Source organism: Tiliqua scincoides, chromosome 3 (genome assembly GCF_035046505.1).
Source record: "Tiliqua scincoides isolate rTilSci1 chromosome 3, rTilSci1.hap2, whole genome shotgun sequence".
NCBI lineage: Eukaryota > Metazoa > Chordata > Lepidosauria > Squamata > Scincidae > Tiliqua > Tiliqua scincoides.
This window is the reverse complement of record NC_089823.1, coordinates 22,848,213-22,869,736: the sequence shown is the minus strand read 5'-3', so window position 1 is coordinate 22,869,736 and position 21,524 is coordinate 22,848,213. Positions and strand designations below refer to the sequence as shown.

The window sequence follows — 21,524 nt, the reverse complement described above, 5'->3', positions numbered from 1 at the left end:
GTGTGTATGCGTGTTACATACGAATCAATAGAGCAAGTGATCCCTCCTCTCACTTTAACATTTGTTGGTATAGTACAGAACTATAAAATTAACATGGAACATCAGGAGAAAAGAGTAGAGGATGCTAATTTTTTCACCAGTATTTATGAGGGCAATCTTTATGTACCTTGAAAGATTATACAGACAGAAGTTGTTACCAAAAAAGAATCTTTAAAAAACATAGTGATAATGTGGAGTTTTAAATAATGCTTAAAACTAGGGGACATTCATTCGGTACTGTGAAGCCATGATGTTTTGATACAGGACATTTGACAACCATTGTCTGCCCTGCAGGTTATTTCTTTTTGCAGTGTTGCTTTGTATTGCTTGTGGTGCATTTGCATCTCATCATTGGCACCTTGCAAAGGTCCGGTGTCAGAAGCATACGCTGCATCTGCATGCAGCTTATGTTGGGCCAAATGGGAGTACGTGTGGAAATGGTTAGCATCCCGTGCTTCTGCATCTTTGTGTACATGTTGAGGTTGTGCTGGGACAACTAGGCTCTTGCTTTTGTCGCTCTTCATTTGAGATCTCATGAGAATTGTGTAATCCTCTGTGCAGTTCATATATCTAGTGCATCGGTGACTACAGTGTAAGAATTGGTGTCGAGGGCAATTTATCTAGCAAGATTGCCCAATTGAGTGGCGCATGATGTTGGGGGGAATTGAAAACCATGAAGTAGGTGGAAATGAAATCATCAGGGTGTGTGTCTCACCTTTTAAACCAGGGAAGTAAACCAGACAGGTAACAAAGACTCAACAGTATGATGGTGTTGGAAGTGAAGGTGTCACTCCAGATAAGGAGTTCATCTCCCTCCATGTTGCTGAATCATTCACTAAAACTTAAACAGGGATGCAATCATAAGCATTTTTACCTGATAGTTTACATAATCAAAATTATTTCAGAGAAATACACTTGAGATGGGAATGTGAAATGCCATCATTTCTCTTTCAGAAATCTGAGAAATGGGGCGAAACACTGTGCTCTAGAAATGCATTTTGCCTTTTTTGTGCCCACTAATTTTTTTCTGGTGCCACCACTGCCTAGCAAGCTGTTCCATAGAAAATATTGTATTTTCTGACAAGTGTAACTTTTGTCCACAAATAATACCTATGCAGTTGGAGCCTGTTTATCTACAGATTTGATAACTGCAGATCTGGCTCAACGCGGTTCCCCTGGATCCACATTCAGCCAGGATTGGTTCCACCTGAACCCTCTGAAGGTGACCGGAGCTGTATTCCAATTCCCTCCAAAGGGCTTTCTGAAGCCTGCAGCGACTATGTGCGATCACCCATGGCCTCTGCAGGTTACAGAATGACCATAAAAACAAATTCTTTTTTGCCTTTTTGACCATTCTGAAGCCTGCAGAGGCCATGGGTGATTGTGCATGGCCTTTGTGGGCTTCAGAGAACCCTCCAGAGGCAACCAGAGCAGAGTTCCTTTCCCCTTCAGATGGTTTAAGGGTCCAAAAACCACGGGTTTGCTTATCCGTGGTGTTCGATATCCCATGGGGGTCTGAGAACAGATCCCTTGTGGGTACCAAGGTCTCACCTGAATGTGCCAAGTTGCAGTAGGAATATTTGGCCCCCTTCAGTTTATAGACTATAGCCCTATGCATTAAAATAGGTTGTTTTCAGTATGGGCAACGTAAGTCTGAGTGGTGATGTGTGCTTCATATCTCCACTAGCTTGCAGTAATGCAGACAAGTATTATTTGTGAATTAACTCTAGAAATAGACAGGTTTGACAGTGATTACATTATTCTGTAGCTAACAGAGAACCTGCCTTAGTTGGAAGGTGTCTAACCTTGGACTACAGGGAAACCTTTTCAATACAGGCATACTCGGCTAATACAGTGGGTTAGGTTTTTTCAGACCACCGCTGTAAAGTGAACCACAGCTTTTTTTCACTTGCCAATGCATACAAAAGCCTAAAAACATGTATGTTATCATTTATTAGGGATGCAATAGCATTAGGCTTTTAAAGAGATGTAAAAATAAAAATAATAAATGCTTCAGTACATACAGTACGTGAGCGCAGGTAACCAAATGGTGCTGGTTGACTTGCTTGATTTAGCTCGGAGTCAGCTGTTGTGCACATCACCACCAAAATACTCCTTAAGAGCAAGGGAAGCACCCACAATAATAAACGTAAATATAATTGAAAAGCGCCATATTAGTGAAGTGCGCCTAAAACAAAGTGGTTTAAAGCAAGGTACGCCTGTTCTAGTTCTCAGTGGATTGACATTAGCATGGACCATCACTTTCTAAAATAATAGTATATTTTCTTTGTTGAACATTTGACAGCATGTTCTTAATATGAATAGGAGGTCCATGACTCCCGAGGCAGTGCTTCTTGCTGAAGCCGTAGCAAAATGTATTTAGGTTCAGTTGTGTGGAGGAGTCTCATGAAGAAAATGCCTCTACCACTGTATGAGGAATTGTCCTCTCCTTATTCAGTATCTAACATTTTGGAGATCTTGGCACTGTGGTTTAAGCCATCTAAGCAGATGTTTTGGAAACGACTATTAGTTGTGATGGCTTTTTTCAGCAGTAGTATGTCTCTGAATGCGTGTTGCAGGGGTAGAAGAGAAGCATGCCTGCCGCTTTTGCTTGTGGGCTTAGCAGAGTTGATTGGTGGACCACTGTGGGAAACCTATGGAGAAGGGCCTTTAAGCCGAATCCAGCTACATTTTTTTAATGGCTTCTGGATTTGGAGTGCTTCATCTTTTGGAAATCAGGTTTGATAGTTCATAGCAAAAGCACAATAAAAGGCTGGCAGAAGAAACTGAATTATCTGGCCATCTAAAATCCAGCTTTTAGAAAACCTAGCTTTTACAAAAATGTTAGATTCAAAGGGCATTATAAAGTTTCTTTCGATTTATGAAACCTCCAGGAAACTGCATTTGCTCTCATTTAGGATTCTTTCATCCTCATGCATTGAGCAGAGAAATATAAGGTTACTTTTTGATATCTGCTTCTCCACCTTGATGTATCAATATTGATTTATGCAGTTTGTATTCACTAGGGTTGGACAATTAAAATAATCTGATTCTGAGTACTGTTAGAACCTCATTTATTTTGTGAGAGAGTAATGATAAAGTCCCCTTATATTATTTCCTTGATGTCTTTTTTTGTTTTTCTAAGAACTACAGAGAGATTTTTCTCCTCTAGTAGTAAGGTATTTTTCACACGTGTTCTTGTTTCTACATGGTTTTATAGCTAACAATACAAAATACATTGTTTGGTATTTGGGGACAAGATGGAATAGACTGGTAGGAAGTAGCGCGGCTGTTCTGGCAGATCTGACCACTTCACTTTCGTTCTCTGGAGATCCATAATGGGGAAGTGTGGTAAAATCATATAGCCAGTGTAATTGGCAGTTGTGTGGTATGTTTCTTTCATGCTACCTTACCAAAAGGCCTCTAGATAACTTTCCAGCTTGTCTGTTATGTTGAAAGAACAGTGTTGGTCTCATATAGATATTGTGGTGCTTGCCAGTGCTGTGGGGTTAATGTGAATTCAAAAACACCCTAGGTGAGAAGAAAGTCATGTGCCTGGATTTTCTCTTGATCCTCAGCATTAATTTGCTGCAATAAGAAAAAGCATATTATTACAGTAAAGCTTAGAGACGTCCAAATTATGTTATAGCTCGCTTATGTTGAAGGCTGTGCATGCATTTTGACATGTAACAAGCAAGAGCGCTTCTGCCCTGGAGAGCTTAATGTCTAGACATTAACAAGATTGACAGAGAGTTCATCTATACACAAAGAAGTACTAATAGCAAAAGAATTTGTTCATATTCTTTCCTCCCACCCCCAGGATTGCAGTCTCTGCAACTATTTGCATAGGAAGGGGGCCCTCCCCTTCACCTGATCTGAGTGCTGGAATTCTAGTTGAGGAGGGGAGGTGAAATATACCACCTCCCCAAAGCTGTGAAGGAGGATCATAGTTTATTTCCATTCCTCAGTGGTGGAGGGGGGATGTTGCTTAATCCTATATATTGCATGTTCATTTCATGGATTCAAGAAGCTTTATTAACAATCTTAGTTTGAAACATTCTGGCTGCTGGCATATCTCATCTGGTCTAATTTTGGAAGACCTGATTCGCACAAACAGCTGTGCACAGATGCATGATTTCTGCCATGTTGTTGCAATCTCCTAGCTGCCCCGACCCAGCATCTTTGATTAAGCAGTTTCCTCTGGCATGGTGTTTCTAGAATTGCTTGATGTTTCATGGAACAGTTTTTCCATACAGCAGTCTCCATATAGTTGCATTTCAAGAAAAATTATGCTTTTTGTTTGAAGAGCTGTTTGAATTTCAGGACCACATTTTCCTAGCACTAGTGCCATTAAATATCCCTGCACATAGTCTTCTGATGAGTGGAAGAACAGGTGAACTGTGTTTTGGGCCTTGCTTAGTATCCCCTGTGTTCTGGGCCCCTGTTGTATCTGCAAGGAATAGGTTTCAGCTGCCACCGCAGATACTTGAAACTGCAGAAAGCAGTGACCCCTACAAAAAGCAGTTCACAAATTCCCCCGTTACTCAAATTACTTATCTGTCTCCAATGCAGCCCTCCTGTCCCTGCCTTGTGTGTCTTACTCTGTGCTGTCTAGGAAGCGCTAACAGAAAGTGGGTTGGAGGGCTGAAAACTACATGACAAGTGTTGCAATGGGGCAATTTGTGAACCAAGGGTAAGTGAAACTGCGGATACAGGATGTATGGATATAGGGTGATGCCTGTAATCTAGAGACTGAAAAGTGCCATGAACAGTATCACACCCACCTTGCTGCCTCTGCAAGCTTGGGCTCTCCTCCAGAGGAATGTGGACTATTTGCACCAGCTGTATGTACCATAGCTAGTTTTTTTCATCGACTTAATAGAAGTTTTGCTCTTAGCATAAGTTTTCATATACGCACTTGTGTATGTTCCCTCTTCTGATGTTTATGTGGGTCTCTTGCTTTTTAAAGAAAATTATTTTGCCAGTAATGAGTGAGGTTAACATTTTCATCCTACGCACAATTTCTTAGAAGTAAGTTCCACCAAAATCAGTATACCTTCTATGTATATTTGTTCAGTTTTGGGGCATAAGAATTCTACCAGTCAGCAAGACCTGTTGTACGATTTCCATTCATTCCAAGAGCACTGAAGAACTGGAAACTTATGGGTTGTAGCCACCTTGTGCCCCCCAAAGAAGTGTAGAGATCCGGAGTGGCTAGAGGCATGGCCTTGAAACTGGTCCATTCTCATGTGAGCTCTTGTATTTTTGCCTGTCCATGGAATACTTGGGTAGTTTTGGGTTCAAGCTCCACCTCACATGCAGAACTTTGGGTGTCTGCTGAGGGCTATTGCTGCTGCATCAGCCTAGCTCTCTTGCACAAGTCAGCATCTTGTGGTCTGTCACAGTCTGGTTTTCTCTGTGTGTGTCCTTTTGTTCAGCATGCTTCATCCTTACTGTCCTTTCTTTGGCCTCTCCCCCAATTTGTCACAGTAATTGATCATGTCCTTATCATGTCCACAGTGTTGTCATTTGTATGTTTCCCCACATTCTGTGGAAACTGTTAGGACTGTAAGCCTTAGTTCTGTTTAAATGCATATTGTGTATTGTCTCATAGAAAGCTGCCTTACCTACCCAGAGTCAGATCACTAGTTGATTTTCTGTTGGATTGATTTTAACATTAAATTCATTCATGGTTTTCATGTTATTTTTCTTCTCTTTTGGGTTTTGTAAGAAGCAGTATAAAAATAAAAATCTACCAGCTTGGCTGTCATGCCTTAAGTGGCAAGGCTTTTAAAGCAAACAAAGAGAATTGCTTGACAGTACTTGTGTTTCTTTCTTTTCAGATGCTGACAGACAGCAAAATGAAACTTTGGGGTTTTCTCATGTATATAGGAATCATAAAAACTGCAAGCCGAAGAAAAATGAAAGTGGCCACTGCTATTTAAGACTTACGTCATCGTAGTGCCAGGGGCTGTCCAGAAGCGTGACGTGGTCCCTGCCCCAGACTGTTTGCAGTTTACATTGGATCTGTTATCTGAGGATTATGTTTTATAGCAGATGGATATCTTCGGGAGAAAAACTTTGAGTACCCCTTTTGTGTATATGTAAAAAAAGTTGGTATTTATGCTGAAACAAAACTGGATTCATCATGAGGCCAAAGACTTTTCCTGCTACCACATACTCTGGGAACAGCAGGCAAAGATTGCAAGAGATCCGGGAAGGTTTGAAGCAACCAACTAAATCTTCCAGTCAGGGATTACCTGTTGGACCAGGTAGTGAAGGTTCTTTGGACCCTAAAATACTATTGGGGAAAGATGCTGCCAGGCAGCAGCAGATGCGTCCAGCTGCCAAGTTTGGGCCTTACCAAAAAGCGCTGCGAGAAATCAGGTACTCTTTGCTGCCCTTTGCCAATGAGTCGGGCACAACTTCTTCTGCAACTGTTGAAGTCAATAGGCAGATGCTACAGGAACTGGTGAATGTAGGATGTGATCAGGTAAGTGTGAACTTGGCACTGACTGGCTCTGCAATGAGACTATGAATAATCTAAACATCTGGGTTTTGGCTACTGGTTGTATTGGTAATACTAACCCAGAACTAAGCTGCTACTTCTGTGTATTGGTATTGCCTTCGTCACGGTCAAATGGCTTGTGCAGTGCAATCCTATGTGTGATTACTTGGAAATGTGGCCCATTGTTAAATGGGATTTACTTCTGAGTAGAAATACTTAGGATTCAACCACTATACTGTCTGTACACTGCTGTTATGGGAATTGTTTTTTAGTTGTGTACCAGTGTAGTTACCCTGCACATGCCTGATCTTGTCTGATCTTGGAAGCTAAGCAGGGTCAGGCCTGGTTAGTACTTGGATGGGAGACCGCCTGGGAACACTGGGTGCTGTAGGCTTATACCATAGTCTTTCAAGACTGAAGGTTGCCAACCAGTGTAGTTCTGTGCATGTTTACTTGGAAGTAAATTGCATTGTGTTCCATAAAGCTTACTTTTGGATAAATGTGTACAAGTTTGTAACCATAGGCTGCAGTCTTATGTATTGAACTGCGCACTCACCTGGGAGTAAGCTCCATTGAAAATGATGTTTACTTCTGAGTAAATGTGCACAAGATTGTGGTGATATGCTTTTTTAAAAAAATCCATATTTTGTTTCATATTTTCAATAGAGACAATATTCAATATATGCATAAGAACATAAGAATAGCCCCACTGGATCAGGCCATAGGCCCATCTAGTCCAGCTTCCTGTATCTCACAGCAGCCCACCAAATGCCCCAGGGAGCACACAAGACAACAAGAGACCTGCATCCTGCTGCCCTCCCTTGCATCTGACATAGCCCATTTCTAAAATCAATATACAGTTTTATATATATAAACCAGGTGTATATATATAGACCAGGTATATATATAGACCAGGTTTTTGTCTGTTTCTCCCCCCCCCCCAAACCGGATGTGTCACTTATACTGGTGTAACTATTGCTCTTTCAGAGATGACTAAAACAAATATGTGATGTTTGGTTTGTTTGTTTGTTTTTTTTAAATCACGCTGGAGCATTCCAGGACTGGTAGAACTTGACAGCAAAAGGCATGACCTTACTCAACACAAAAGTATGGAACCAGAAATGCTGCCAGTCTCCCATCCCATCGGCTGGTAAACAAAACTTGCTGGGCCTGAAAGTATGGCTTTTAGCCTTTGAGAAATCCTGGCATGGGATTGTAGATAGGATACTTGCAGATCACTACACCATTTGGAAATGCCCCAGGCAATTAGAGGTGGAATGCTGCATGCCATGCCATTGATGTATATCAGGGGTGCCCAAACCCTGGCCCTGGGGCCACTTGCGGCCCTCAAGGACTCCTGATCCAGTCTGCAGGAGGCCCCCAGTCTCCAATAAGGCTCTGGCCCTCCAGAGACTTGCTGGAGCCCACGCTGGCCTGACACAACTGCTCTCAGCATGACGGCCAACTGTTCAACCTCTTGTGTGAGCTGTGGTACGAGGGCTCCCTCCACTGCTTGCTGTTTACGTCTGTGATGCAGCAGCGGCAGAGAAGGAAAGGTCAGCCTTGCTTCGTGCGAGGCCTCTTATAGGACTTGAGTTATTGCAAGACCTTCACTCATTCATATAAGTTCCATCTCTAATATACTCATTTATGTAAATTTATTCAAATTTGAAATGTAAATTTATTATTTTTTTCCCTGGCCCCCGACACAGTGTCAGAGAGATGATGTGGCCTTCCTGTCAAAAAGTTTGGGCACCCCTGTTGTAGATGGTAGTTGCTTTTTAAATATTTTAATTATGCTGAATAGCTGCCATTGAGCATATGTTTGGGTATGCTCATGGGCCTGCAGAGGTTTGGATTCTCACTTACTCTCTGGTTTTTCCAGAATGAAAGTGTTGACAAGGTTCTTGCTTCCACTACAAAATGTTGTGCTGGTATGCATTATGGAAGAGACATGACAGTTGATGTAGCGAGGCTTGCTTGGGAGATTGTATGTTGGGCACAGGCAGATCTGTACTGCTGAACTGAGATGGGCAGACTTCTTGTTTTTTAGTAGAACCCTGAGTTCTGCCAAAAGGATCCAGGTACGAAATGGTGGCACAGGGTTGGAGCCAATTACCTACTGCTCCCAATGAGCCACACCCTGGGATAACCTGTTCAAACAGATACAAATCTATATTTTAGTTATTTCAGATCAGGAATTCTAATACAAACCTCTAGAAGTAGTCAACAGAGCTGTGTAAAGACTTGGTCAAAGTCATCCAATCAGAACCATATTTTGGAGATGAAGAGTGCTGAGGAAGAAGTGATTTAGCACCAGGCCAGTCACTGCAGGCCATTTGGATTTTTATTTGCAGTTTTTCTTGCTGTTGCAAAACTGTTGGAAGTTTGTCTAGTCACCCCACTGCAAATCACCAAAAAATCTACCTGTTGGTCCTTGGCTACCTTCTGCTCCTGGGGCTGCCAATCCATGATGCAAGCCACGTGGCTTGTGTCAAGCAGCAGACCAGGGGTGTGCCCCTTCACCCTGAGTTTGCCGCTGGCTGCCTCCAGCCTACCACGGATAGAACTGCATCAATCTGTTTCTGCTTGCTCATCTTGCTCCTTTCAAGGTGAGAGAAGCAGCTTGTTGCTGTCCATGTGAGATTTTTTAGAGTGGTGTTCTACTTCACTACCTCACTCCGTCTTTGAGCCCCCAAATAAAATGGAAAGTGCAGGCTGTGCTGGGAGCCCCCAGCATGATCCATGCTTCCTGTTCTTGTTGAAAATGATTTTTTCATCCACTCAAGGGAAAGGAGCAAGGTGACTTGTTCTTTCCAGTGTGTGTGCATGTTGGGGAAGGCATCTGGTGCTGCACCCTGGTCTAAGTGCATCTCTAGAATAGTTTTCTGGCAAGCAGTAAATATTTGTGATTGAATATTCTTTGTGTCCCTGAATGACATGCATACACAATGCCATTGACACTAAAACCTAGAACTGCATCCTTTGAACATAAAAAATAAAATTCAGTCTGCTCAAAAGCGTTTGCTTCCTGAATAGGCGGTGCATATTTTGCATATACAAGTATTTGCTGAATTCTTCTGCTAGCCCTGGAGAGGAGTGTGCTGGCCCTACACTCACCCCAACTACAAAAAAATCCTTTGTAATCCCTTGAAGTGTGTCAATGTGGAGCTATAAAATTTTGATGTATTAATTGCAGTACTCAGTGCTGATTTACAATGCAACCCTGAGCAGGTTTACTCGGTAGTAATTTCTACTAAGTTCTGTAGGACACTCTTGTAAGCGTGTTTAGGATTGAAGCCATAACTGAGCACTCTGCAAGCATCCCATGACTCAGCAGCTGTTAAGGAAAAGCAGTTCTGAGCCGGTTATAAAAAATGAAGATAATGAACTCTTGTGAATTACCGCCAGCACGCACAACTGCAGTTCATCATGAGATGTGAGCACACGCATCTCTGTGTAATAGACCTTGGGGAAATGGAGACAGCTAATATTTTTGTCCTTTATTATATCCTGTCTGTCTTCTACCAGGAAGATCAGGGTGCTGTACATGGGGTTTCCATGCTATTACTCATCCAAGTACTGACCATACCTAGACTTGCATAGCTTCAGTAAGGTAGCTGTATCATGTGCCCTCAAACTATGCACCAGAGCTCTCTTATAGTATCTTGTGGAATGAAAAGAAATACTTGGGAAGCTATACGTCTTTTAGTCATGTGCTATATAAAGCAATGCACGTTTCTAATTGGGTGGCAGAATAGCTGGGAATCAAAATGCTCAGTTTGGAACCATATTTTCGATTCCTCAGTTTCTTCTTCCGAGGATGTCTACTCTCTTAATAAACCTTTTTCTTCTGGATCATGCTTGCATATGCTTCGAGACTCCTTGTCTGTTTGCTCTCTGGTTCTGCTAAACTTGAATTAGGAGCTTAGCTTGGATTCGAGGAGACTATTCTGAAGGAAGGCCAATGCTCTCCATTTTAGTCATTCTACTCAGATGCTTGATTTCACCAGCTGTGATTCTCGGAATGTTGAATTCTACTTGTGCTCGTAAATGTTTTTCTTGGTTAGAATTGAAGAATACACAATACTCTGCTAATACTCTAACATTCCTAAAGGATAGTGCTGTCCTCTGATTAATGCAGTGTTGGGAACGCAAAGAATGAGGTCTTTGGAAGTATCATAATGTCTGTAAGAACATGTTTCTGTATTGAAAGGAGGGGTTTGACATTTGTTTACTGTAATGTTTAGTGCAACATTCTTGATTGCATTCCAAAATTGTTTGATCTTGTTGTGTTATATATGAGGAGGAAAAAACAACAAAGTTTTGCAGCACCCTAACAAACAGACTCATGAGGCTCGCAAAAGCTTACGCCACCAACTCTGACAAGGTGATCTCTAGCCCATGAAAGCTTATGCCACCATAAATTGTTAATCTTTTAGGGTACCATAAAATTGCTGTTTCTGCTGTGATGTACTAGCACAGCTGCTCCTCTGGAATATAAAAAGAGAGCACACCGCGCTGCAAGCTGAACTGTCAAGGGGAAGATATTTAGCAGATCGGAGTGCCTCTCAGCCTTACTCCCTCCAGCCATCTCCAAGTGGGGAAAGTTACCAAAGTACCTCTCAGCTGGAAACATGCTGGGAGGAGGTTGTGCTGCTTCAGTCCCAACACTCAGCTTTTGGACACTTTAACTCTTCGCCAGGTGGGGGTGGGAGGGAGCAAACCAATGTAGATCAGAGTGAGGGATCCAATTCAGTCTTGGACTCACTGATATGCTTGTCATAACAGTTCAGTTGTGAAAGTGGGTTCACAGCACAAATGTTGAATGCACTATGGACCCCCTTTTAAAAGTACATCCTTGCTGGCTGAAGGTAATTTGATTTCCTCCCCCCCCCCTTTTAAATTAACGCATTCATAATCAAACTTGCCATGTTAGGTACATTCATGAGTCTTCAGTAGTGGTTGCACAATTTGTTATCTTTGTTATGCAAAAAGGCTTGTTTTATGCTGTGCCTGCAAATGTTTGGACTGCTCAGATTTTTTTTTTTAGCTGTAAGACTGTTATAATTTGGGGATCTAAACAGAACAGTAGCAAAAGTGTAGTTAAGAATGGGAATGCCTTTTTTTTTTTTAACAGCTTCTACTTTCAGAGAAAATATTGGATGAAAAATGAGTCTTGTTAAGCCAGCTTGTTTGTAGGGCAGTATTTCCTGCAGTCAGCAGGGCTGTGATCTATTATACTTGATTTAATTGCTTTCTTTTTCTGTAAAAAAGCACCACGAACTTTCCAGTGATACAGATTGCAGTGCATGTTGTGGGAAAAGGTTAAGGAACATACATGAATCAAGGCAGTGTTTTCAGGGTCAAGTTGATACTTAAGTGCTGCAACTTGGGTCTGTTTGTATTCTGTGGTTCATGCAGCTCAGGTCCCAGATTTCATTGCAAAGGACTCTGGCAGTTATGATGGCAGGAAAAAAAGCTTGTAAAATCTGTAGGTGGTAGAACACAGTTTCAGAAGTCAAAGGAGACCGTAGGCAGAGTTGAATAATGATCAAAAAAAGCATATGCCTTGTTGCTTATGTTTTGACTACATTTTGAGGGGTGCTAGATCCAGCAAGCTCCTTGAAACCCCATGCCTTGAATAGCGAACAGTGTTTCATTGAGCAGAAGTTACCAAAGCATGCCCCAGTCATTGGAAGCAGTGCCCATCAATGTTCTCATAATCACTGAAATAGATAAACTAACATACATTCTTCAAGCATGTCAGTTCGGATAGGTTATTGCCATTGTTTTGCCCCATGCACACATACACACTTATGTGGGAGTGCATGCATGCTCACATGCTTTCTCTTGGCATTAATGCAAACATAAGAAAATTGACTGTGAAGCCTCATTTTTGCCCCAAGTAAAGACTGATTCCCATGTTTCCTGTTTGTATACAACTAAAAAAACCTCATATATTCTGATATTCAAGCATTAAAAACTGCCAGCTTTTTTTCTTAATATGAGTATTAAATGCCCCATAGTGCAAATTAATTTTTCTGTGAAATGCTATAATTGGAACAATTCATACATTTCTTAATCCTGAGCAGAGTCTCTGTGTTTCTTTCTTTATGCAGAATACATCAAACTCCCTTTATGGATAATTCACTTGACAAATTTTCTTTTTTGTCCTCTAGTCTTCATTATGTTAAAGGGAAACAGAGGAGTAAAAGAGATAAAGGCACGGGGAGAATTGTGAGAACCAAGTTTCTGTATGAAAAGAGGAAATAGCTTCAGCAGGTCATTGAAAATTTGTGCGTTTTGTTCATTCCTAAGCTCAAACAAGTCACTTCTGACCAAAAGGTTGAGAATGTTACCAATGCAACAGGAAGTGGTATCACAATAGTTTCAGGGTGTAGCAGTTCCTGTTGGAATGATTCTATGGCTAGTTGAAACCTCCACTTTTCTTAACAACATAGATTTGTTAGGACCCCAAAGGGTTTTGGCTAGAGCAGAAACCCCTATATTATCTCATGGACTGAGACTTGTATATTGTAAATATACGTATTTAGCTTTTAACATGGGTTTCCCAATGGTTTCAAAGTCATGCCTGCTTAGCTGTAGCAATGCTGCAGTATCAGGTGCTCCCAGACCAGCATCAGGTGTTCCCAGATGTTTACTGGATTGAGATTTTGTAACTGGTGAAGATAAACAATTGTTTCTGCTTCTCCCACCCCCTCGTCTTCTCGGTGGTCACTTTTGGAACTCTGAATCTTCCCTTACTTTGATTTTAGAATTTGGAATGCTTTCTCTGAAGCGTTGTGAGCTTTATTTAATTGACTTGCAGTAGCATGCATTGCAAAGGGTTGCAGGTAATCAGTACTAATTCATAAGAGAGCCCAAGTGAATGAATGAATGAATAAACCTTTATTAGGCATAGATGAGCACAAGTGTTTATGAATAAAATCTAATCAATGAGGGCAGATAATGTCTGGTGATCAGGGCCATTGTTGGAATCCAGCAATTCTTATTTTTGTCTTCATACTCTTGCTCTTGGTGTTTCAAGCACTCCTGGCTGTGGAGATAATCAAGCTTATATGTATCCTGAATATTGTATTTCTCAAATGCAGACTGTGTCACTTCTGTGGTTGAACCTTGTAACTGTAGGCACATACTTCTCAGCAGGCAAACCTTTTGGAGACAAACTGGCTTCAGATATCAAGAGTCTAAACTATGGATAAACTGGGGGGGGGTGCACCTTGAGCTCATAGACCTCCCCAACTTTTTTTTTTTTTCCAAATGATCTTGTGTCACTGTTTCAGTGGTTCTCAAACTTCCTGGGAGCTTTACTCCGGGGGTAAGTCTTTGTGGGGGAGGGGGCAAGGACAGCCACGCGATCCCCAGGATCTTGTCGCTAACAGGGGTGGAAGAGGGGTGCTTTCACCCACTGATGTGTGCAGGACATTGCAGGATGAGCAGGGAGCTCTGCGCAGCCATCCTCGGGGGTCTCCAAGGCACAAAGCACTTCCTTTTTGCGTTTGCAACGAGGAAGTGCTTGTTTTGTGCTCATGTTTTTCCAATGTTTTAAGACTTGGGGAGTCCTGCAGAGGGCTGAACAGGGCTCTCTGCAACATCCTGCACACATCAGTAGGTAAAAGCACTCCCCTTCCACCCCCGTTAGCTGCCCTTGCCCCCTCCCCTGCCCCTTAAAGGGACTGGGGGAGGTTTACCTGGTAGGTAAATGACCCTCCAGTTTGAGAACCACTGCACTGGTTTGGTCTACTGGCTTGTTCACCACCTCTGGTTAGAACAGCCTGATCTCCTTGTTCAGGCACATCAGCAAATCCTGGTTTTAAATCAAGAATGGAACTCTTCCTGCTTGTGAGTATGAAGCTCATGCTTCAGGTTTACAAGTCTGACATTTAATTTCTTAACCCAGCAAGAGTGAGAATGAGAGCCATGTAATTAGACAACTAGCTAGGGAGCTATCCAGGCTATTGCTGTGAAGGAAGAGAACCCTATCCATGTTAACATAAGCTTGGGTGTCAGCTGATGTTCAGCTGCCTTGCATCACAATACAGGTAGGCTCTCCACATGGCTCTGTGTCAGTTCTCACCCAAACAAGTGGGTCAAAAGCACTGTTTGCAGCTGCCTTTGGACTTGAACACTAAGTACAAAGCAGTGTTCAAAAGGGCGATAATCTGTTGCAGTTATGCACAGCTTGCCTAATGGCTTTTCTTCCTCACTACTGCCTTCCATATTGGTTGGGCTACTTGTGCCAAACCCCCAAATTCCTCTACTCTATTTCAGTTAACTGGATTTTGGATTAATTGTATCAGTACCTAGAAGGCTTTGAGCAATCAGAAGTGCTGAACTTGTGCATTTGAGCGCAGACTGAGGTGAAATCCAGGGACCATCCTTGATCCAGGGACCATCCTTGATCACCTGTCTGCTGCATGGCATATTGCCTCGATTACACAGTTGGAATGGGGCTGGTGTACAGATGGCTCTGATTGAGCCGAGTTTGGAGAAGATAGTTTTTTGGGTTTTTTTGTCCCTTTCAACTGATTTTAGTGCTGGTTGATGGGGTCCTATGTGAGCAAACTGGTTGTGTAGTTGTGGCCTCCCCAATGGACAGAAATGTCCTGCCTTCAGAGGTATAGTATACTTCTTGACCTCTTCCTCTCATAGCAGCAGCAAGAGGTGATTCAGATGGCCCCTAACCTATTTGGGGGGGGGGAGAGAGAGAGAGGTATCAGTAATTCACCTGATATGGGTTTGTTCTAGAATCCTGTGAGTGCATTAGTTGTAATGTCTAACCTAGCAGCAAGTGGCTCAGAAAAAATAAATATACATACGCTACCTTTGTGACTTGGGAAGCAAATTTTTGAAGAGAGAAGGCAGTTTTAACTCTGCTGTGTTTGCTGTGCTAGAGTTGCAAAAGACATTGTGCGCCAGAGGACTGCTAATGCCAGTAATTTTTAGCATATTAGAGGTCAGGGAGGCATGACACAGTGCTCCAGAATGCACAAGCTACGTGCCACTGTGATGGGTTTTGCTTTAAAACAGTTGATGGGGTATTGTAGGAAATGTGTTTTTCCCAGAATTTTTTGTTTAGTTCCTCACAATTGCCTAATCTTAAAGGTGAGGGCCTAATCTTAAAGGTGCTTGAGGACTGGTATGCAAGAATTTGGGAAAAGTGGAGTAAAGTAGTCTTCAAATTGTTGTGTGTTTTGCTGTGTTCCCCCCCCCAAATCATTTTTGATTGCTTTGACCAGGTGCAATTGTTAATTCTTGGGATGATACTCGACTGTTTGTCACATGTGCTTCGGAGTTATAGGAGTTACAGGAAGGCAGAAAAAATAGCTAAAATCTAGAGGTGAGGTTTTTCCTCTGAAGGCCCCTGAGCAAATTCCATAGCTTGAGAGCCAGCGTGCCCTGAAGGACAAAATTGGACTTGGCTGCATGAGATCTGGAGTCAGGTGCTATGTCTTGTCATTTGTGTACAAGTTGCTTTTCATTTCAGTTCTCTGTCAGTAACATGGGATAATAGCTGCTTTATTCAAAACTGTTGGGGACTGAATTGTTAAATGCTCTCCCTTTAAATATTCTATATAAATAAGATGTGTTTAGTCGTAGACCTGGATGTGGAATGCGAGCAGCAACATCTAGCACTGAAAATATAAAATTATGATAGCTCCATTGGTTGGCAAAAAAAAGCTAAAGCATTGACCAAGTTGAAGTATGAAGAATGACATTCAAAAGCTGGAGTGTGCAGATGGTAAAGAAACACGAACATTTTTGTGGATAGCTTCCCTTCCTTTCCACCAACTTGTTCCAGTGAAATGCTTTGAGAACTGAGCTGTCCATCTGTAAGGGAAAAATGCTTTAGATGATCAAAAAACCCTGTTTTTCCCATCTTCAGTTAAGCGAAATGTTGGTTTGGAACTGACCATTTGGAATGGTGATCAGGAACATCCTGTTCCCATGTGGAATACATTTGTGGAATGTAGCTAATATTTGTGGCATTTTGACAATGATAAAGCCCTTCATTGTGGTTTATATTTTCTATGTATTAATGTCAAAAGCAAACAATTAATACTCCTGTTTTACAAATGAGGAACACAGAGGCTGAGAGACAAGGCAACCTGCGCAAGGCTACCCATGGCAGAGAATCCTATCTTTTACTTGCGATTGTTAAACTACTAGGATCACTAATCCACTAAAAAAGTATATCATACAACCTCATCCTCTATAAGAGACTCATGGTGTGAAAATAGAGAAACCTGTGACCCGCCTGGCTCTTTCCATTAGTGAGGCTGTGCTGTTGTTTTGCTTTTAAACAGCTTGGCTATTGTTCATGTACAGCCTGCATCACACAGACATCTTAAACGAACACAATGATCCTTAGACTTTATTGTAGTGAATAGGACTCTTCTGGTTTTGCTTGTTTAGAGATCACTATATTTTCTTCCTTTTCAACTGCCAGTACAAGGCTGCTTGGAGAACTTCCAAGTTAAAATACAACCACAAATTGAGAAACCCCACCACTGGATGAAGTAGGCATTGCACGAAAGCTTTTCATGCAACTGTAGTGTCATAATGGGCTCTGAATGACAGTGTTTTGATTGATACCCACTATGTAATGGTGGCATGGAAAGCCTGCAAACCTAGAAATGGCTAGCAAATAGCTAAGAGTGGTTCCCTTCCTACCATTTGTTAGGCACCACTGAGTCTTCAGCTTCTCAGCATTTTCTTCTTATTGTTGCTGCACCTACTCCATGAAAACCCATAACAGACCAGCAGAGCTTGGGCTCACTGGTCATCCAGGCTGGAGTCTGAAAACCAGTGACATTACTGGCCATTGCCTGCTCCAGAATGCTTGCCAGTTGGGCTAATGAGCCTCAGCTCTGGGCACCAGCTCTATGAAGGGTTTTTCTGGTAATGGGAGAAGTAGGAAAGATGCCAGGCAGCAAAGACAGCTGTAGACAAAAGGAAAGCATTGAAGGGAGACTGAGAGAAAGGCAGGAGACCCCCATAGGAAAGGAAAGCTGCGCAGAAGAGTGGAGGGTGGGAGAGGAGAGGTGGCAGAGATAGAATGAACATCTCTCCAGGCCTTGGAAAGAGAGTAAGGACTGGTAGGGCTTCAGGCCCCTTGAGGCAGATCCATACCAGGGGATTGTGATAGCGGAGGCCTCTGAAGAATAGGAGAAAGGAAGTTGGGGCATGAATGCAATCTGGCTCTGATTTGATGGCTGGTAGTCCAGTTGTTCCTGTGCCCACCTGGGACAAGGCTGAACGAACCCATCTAGTGTCCATCCCTCAGAAGGATCTGTCAGATATAATCACCCAACAGCTGGCCTAGGGTCTAAGGTACCCTGGGAACCTATATTTAGGCATAGGGCCATCACATAGGACATTAGGCAGCCTGACCTGGGTGGCAGGGTGAGAAAGAGGATCGAGTTAACCCAGGGAGGAGGACCAGTCCCTCCTCTCTTTTTGTTTCCCATTACTGAGCCCAGTAAACTAGGCACTGTTTGCATCGGGCCTGCTATATCAATGAACTTCACAAGCCCCGGGGAGGAGGCCGTGGAGATGACAGTGTTGCATGGCACATTTCTTATTGCTCGACATTACCAGAAAGAGTGGGAGGAGGCTTAAGGCTGCTGTTTTTCATAACCTCTAGAGCAACCCTGGAACAACAGGAGAGCAAGCTTGATATTCATGCCCTGTGTCATTTTCCAAGAGGAAGAACGTGCAGCTGTTCACTTGAGGTGTTAACCGCCTCATGGAAGCTTATTCTTGGTCAGCAGTAGACGTGCATAAAAAAGAATTTGAGTAATTTTGCAGCAGCTGCTTTGTATGAAAAAGACTGACCTCTTGGACATTTAGTCCAGCTGTTGCTTTTGCCTCCAGCAGCCACTGAGAAAGTCGGGCATTTTATCCTATGCTTTTGGAAAGCAGAGCAAAGGGACAGTGTTGCAGTATGTTAATTATTAACAAGACTCTATTGTAGTGGTATGCTGACAGTCTGGATTCCAAGTGAAGCTTGCAGCTGCTCTAACTGTAGGACGGGGTAAATTCAATTAAGGATGAGTTCTGTTCATTATTTCTCTGTCACTTGTTTTGTTGTCCTGAATAAAGTCTAGTTTCCCCTGAAACGGATGCAGAATTTCTCGGCGTTTCCAGCAGAGTTTGATCAGGACTTACGTGGACTTTCCGAGGGCAGGATCTGTTTTTGAAGTGACTAGGACAATGGAGTTACTCAGTTTTGAAAAGGCAGTTCAACTAAAGATAGAAGAATAAGGTTTTGTCTTCCACCAGCACTCCATATTGCACTTCCTTTTGTTTCAGTTTGACTTGGTATTACTTTCTTGTCCTTTCTGTTCCTTCATGTCATACTTGGACTTATCCTTCATTTCTCTCAGCCAAACCTACCTTACAAAGTTAAGAGCAGCCCCACTGGATCAGGCCATAGGCCCATCTAGTCCAGCTTCCTATATCTCTCAGGGGCCCACCAAATGCCCCCACGGAGCGCACAAGACAACAAATAAGAGACCTGCATCCTGGTGCCAAGTTGTATAAATAGAGCCATATCACAAGAACTCCTGGAGTCCTATGATGATTGTTCCCTGAGCCACTTCTCTGCTTCAGCAACATGTTTCTTTGGTGAATCTCAGCTGGAGCAGGGAGCCAATCTCTTGTGTGCTTTCTTTTGGCTCTCTGCCTGCCCTTTTCTCTTCTTTCTCATTGCCTGCTCCTGCCTAGATGCCATTGACAGCACCTCCCACACTTTGCTGTTGCATCCACCATCTGTCACCCTCACTTCCTCATGTGCTGTTGTCCGGATTCACTCACTGCCTAGAAAACCATCGACTGCAAGCTTTTCATTTCCCCAGTAAATTTTGTCTTCAGACTTTTTCTTTATTCAGTCCAGTTTTATTAAAAATAGACCTGCAAAAGGGTTGTATCTGTGGCCCTCTGGTCCTCAAGGTCCAGCTGAAAGCAAGTTTAAGAGCTGATGTAGTCTAGTTCCTAAGGTATGGACTGTGTGCAGGGCCTCTGAGAGAAATTTTTATCAGGGGGTACAAAATTTCTTTTGGGCCCCTTCCCAAAGAGGGAGAGGTTGAAACAGAATGGGGAAGTTACAGTCTGGGTGGGCAGAATGGGGGCAAAACAGCAAGGGGAAAGCAAGGGGGCAAAACAGCCAGAATAGTCTTTGGAGCCCAGGTCTACCAGTCTTCCCACAGCAGAGTTCAGGTCTACCTGCCTGCCCGGCGTTGTCAGCTAGATACAGTGATACAGAAAACCAAACACCATCCTCTCTAAAATCTTTCAAATATAGAAAATCATTGCAGGAGATTAGTATCACTGTATTTAGGCTCACACTAGAATAGAAAGTGTCCTGTGTACACCAAAACTGACTTCTGCAGTAGCTGCAGTCTTGCAGCTGAGTCACTGAGTTCCTTACACTCCTTCATGACAAGCAGATCCACAAGCCAAATTGCTACTGTAGCAGGTCGTCCTCCCAAATGTAACACTGTTAAGGAATGTATGCATTCCTGGGCCTGGTGTGTATGGCTTGTGGCGGTAGTCATGTTCACGTGCCCATGGTAATGCCCCCAGCATCCTGCGTGGGCAGTGAGTCTGGGTGAAATTGGAAAATGTAAGATCCCTGGACATTTCTGGGCCCCTTCCTGTGGCTCCTGGGCCACTTCTGACCCTGGTCCTGGGTATAAATTACCCCCTTTACCTCCCCTCCTAGGCCCTGGCTAAGGGCCAAAGAGGGTCTTGGTTCAAATGTCAGCTGACCCAGAGATTCCCTGAGGCAGAGCTTCTCAAAATGGGGCGTTGTGATGCCCCAGCCTGAGGGCCCTGGACTCTTCTCCCTGAAGGAGCGGGGGCGAGGGGAAGGCAGACGCAATCACCAGGAGCACGTCGCTAAGGGGGGTGCAGGGACTACTGCAGTCCCTACTGCAGTTTCCCGGGGGTGAGGAAAGCCCTGCGTGACCCTCATGCTGTAGAAAGTGAAAGTGGAGTGATCATGCCCCACTTCTGTTTGTGATTTCAAACTGGAGGTGAAGCCCAATCACTTCACTTTAATTTTCTGAAGGTTGGGGAGCCCTGCGGTGTGTCTTGCAGGGCTCCCTGCACCCTTGGGAGGCTGCAGCAGGGACTGGTAAGTACATGGCAGTCCCAGCACCCCTCTTAGCAACGCAATCCTGCGGATCACACTGCTGCTTTCCCGGCTCCCATGCACATACTTACAGCCGTTCTCAAGCTGAGAACTGCCTGCCCTAAGGACTTTTCATCAAGCCCCTCTCTCAGGCTTAGTGCCACATCCCTGCACTAAGAAGATAGTACAGTCACCTACTTTATAGAATTATTGCAAGGATTACTGAGAATAATACATGTATAGCACCTTGAATACTCAAAAGCGCCATAAAAATGCTATATTTATTTACAATAGTAATTGCACTTAATAATGTGAGAGACGTATATTAGTAAATTCCACTATAAAACAAAGTTGTTCAACAGTAAGGGAATGGTTGTTCCTGGTTTAAAAACAAAACAAGAATACTTAGCCTACAACTTGGGTGTGTTTTCAGTAGTCCAAGATACAGAAATTTGGAGTTTAGAGAGGTGCCCCTTTTTGTCCCACACAAGTTCTGTCTTTTATAACATAAAGATCATTACTACAAGACCTAAGCAAACATCTCAAGGTTATGCAATACACTAAAGAAGAGCGTATTTCAGCTACAAAGCTCTTAGATCAGTCTCCTGAAGGGTTTAATGACCCCATTAAAATATTTCTAGAGGGAATATTAAAGAGAGAAATAACGTTCCTCAAAGCATGAAAGTGCTAAACCTCAACTAACCTTGAGAAATTCAGAGAGGGTTTTTTGGAGTTAAAATATACCTCTTTGTGTCCCATCTACGGACCACCAAACTTAAATTTGCTGCTTCTCCTCTCTATCTCAGTTTCTTCCCA

At 42.9% G+C, this 21,524-nt stretch overlaps 1 protein-coding gene across 1 annotated transcript in view; it reads left to right on the top strand.

Annotated features, from left to right (window-relative positions):
* The window catches only part of LATS2 (large tumor suppressor kinase 2), a 45,412-nt gene that overhangs the window by 3,635 nt on the left and 20,253 nt on the right, over nucleotides 1-21,524 (top strand). The window contains exon 2 of the mRNA XM_066621057.1: nucleotides 5,883-6,532. Within this exon, the coding sequence (XP_066477154.1) occupies nucleotides 6,188-6,532 (345 nt within the window). The 5' untranslated portion in view covers nucleotides 5,883-6,187. The remainder of the gene's footprint in view (nucleotides 1-5,882; nucleotides 6,533-21,524) is intronic.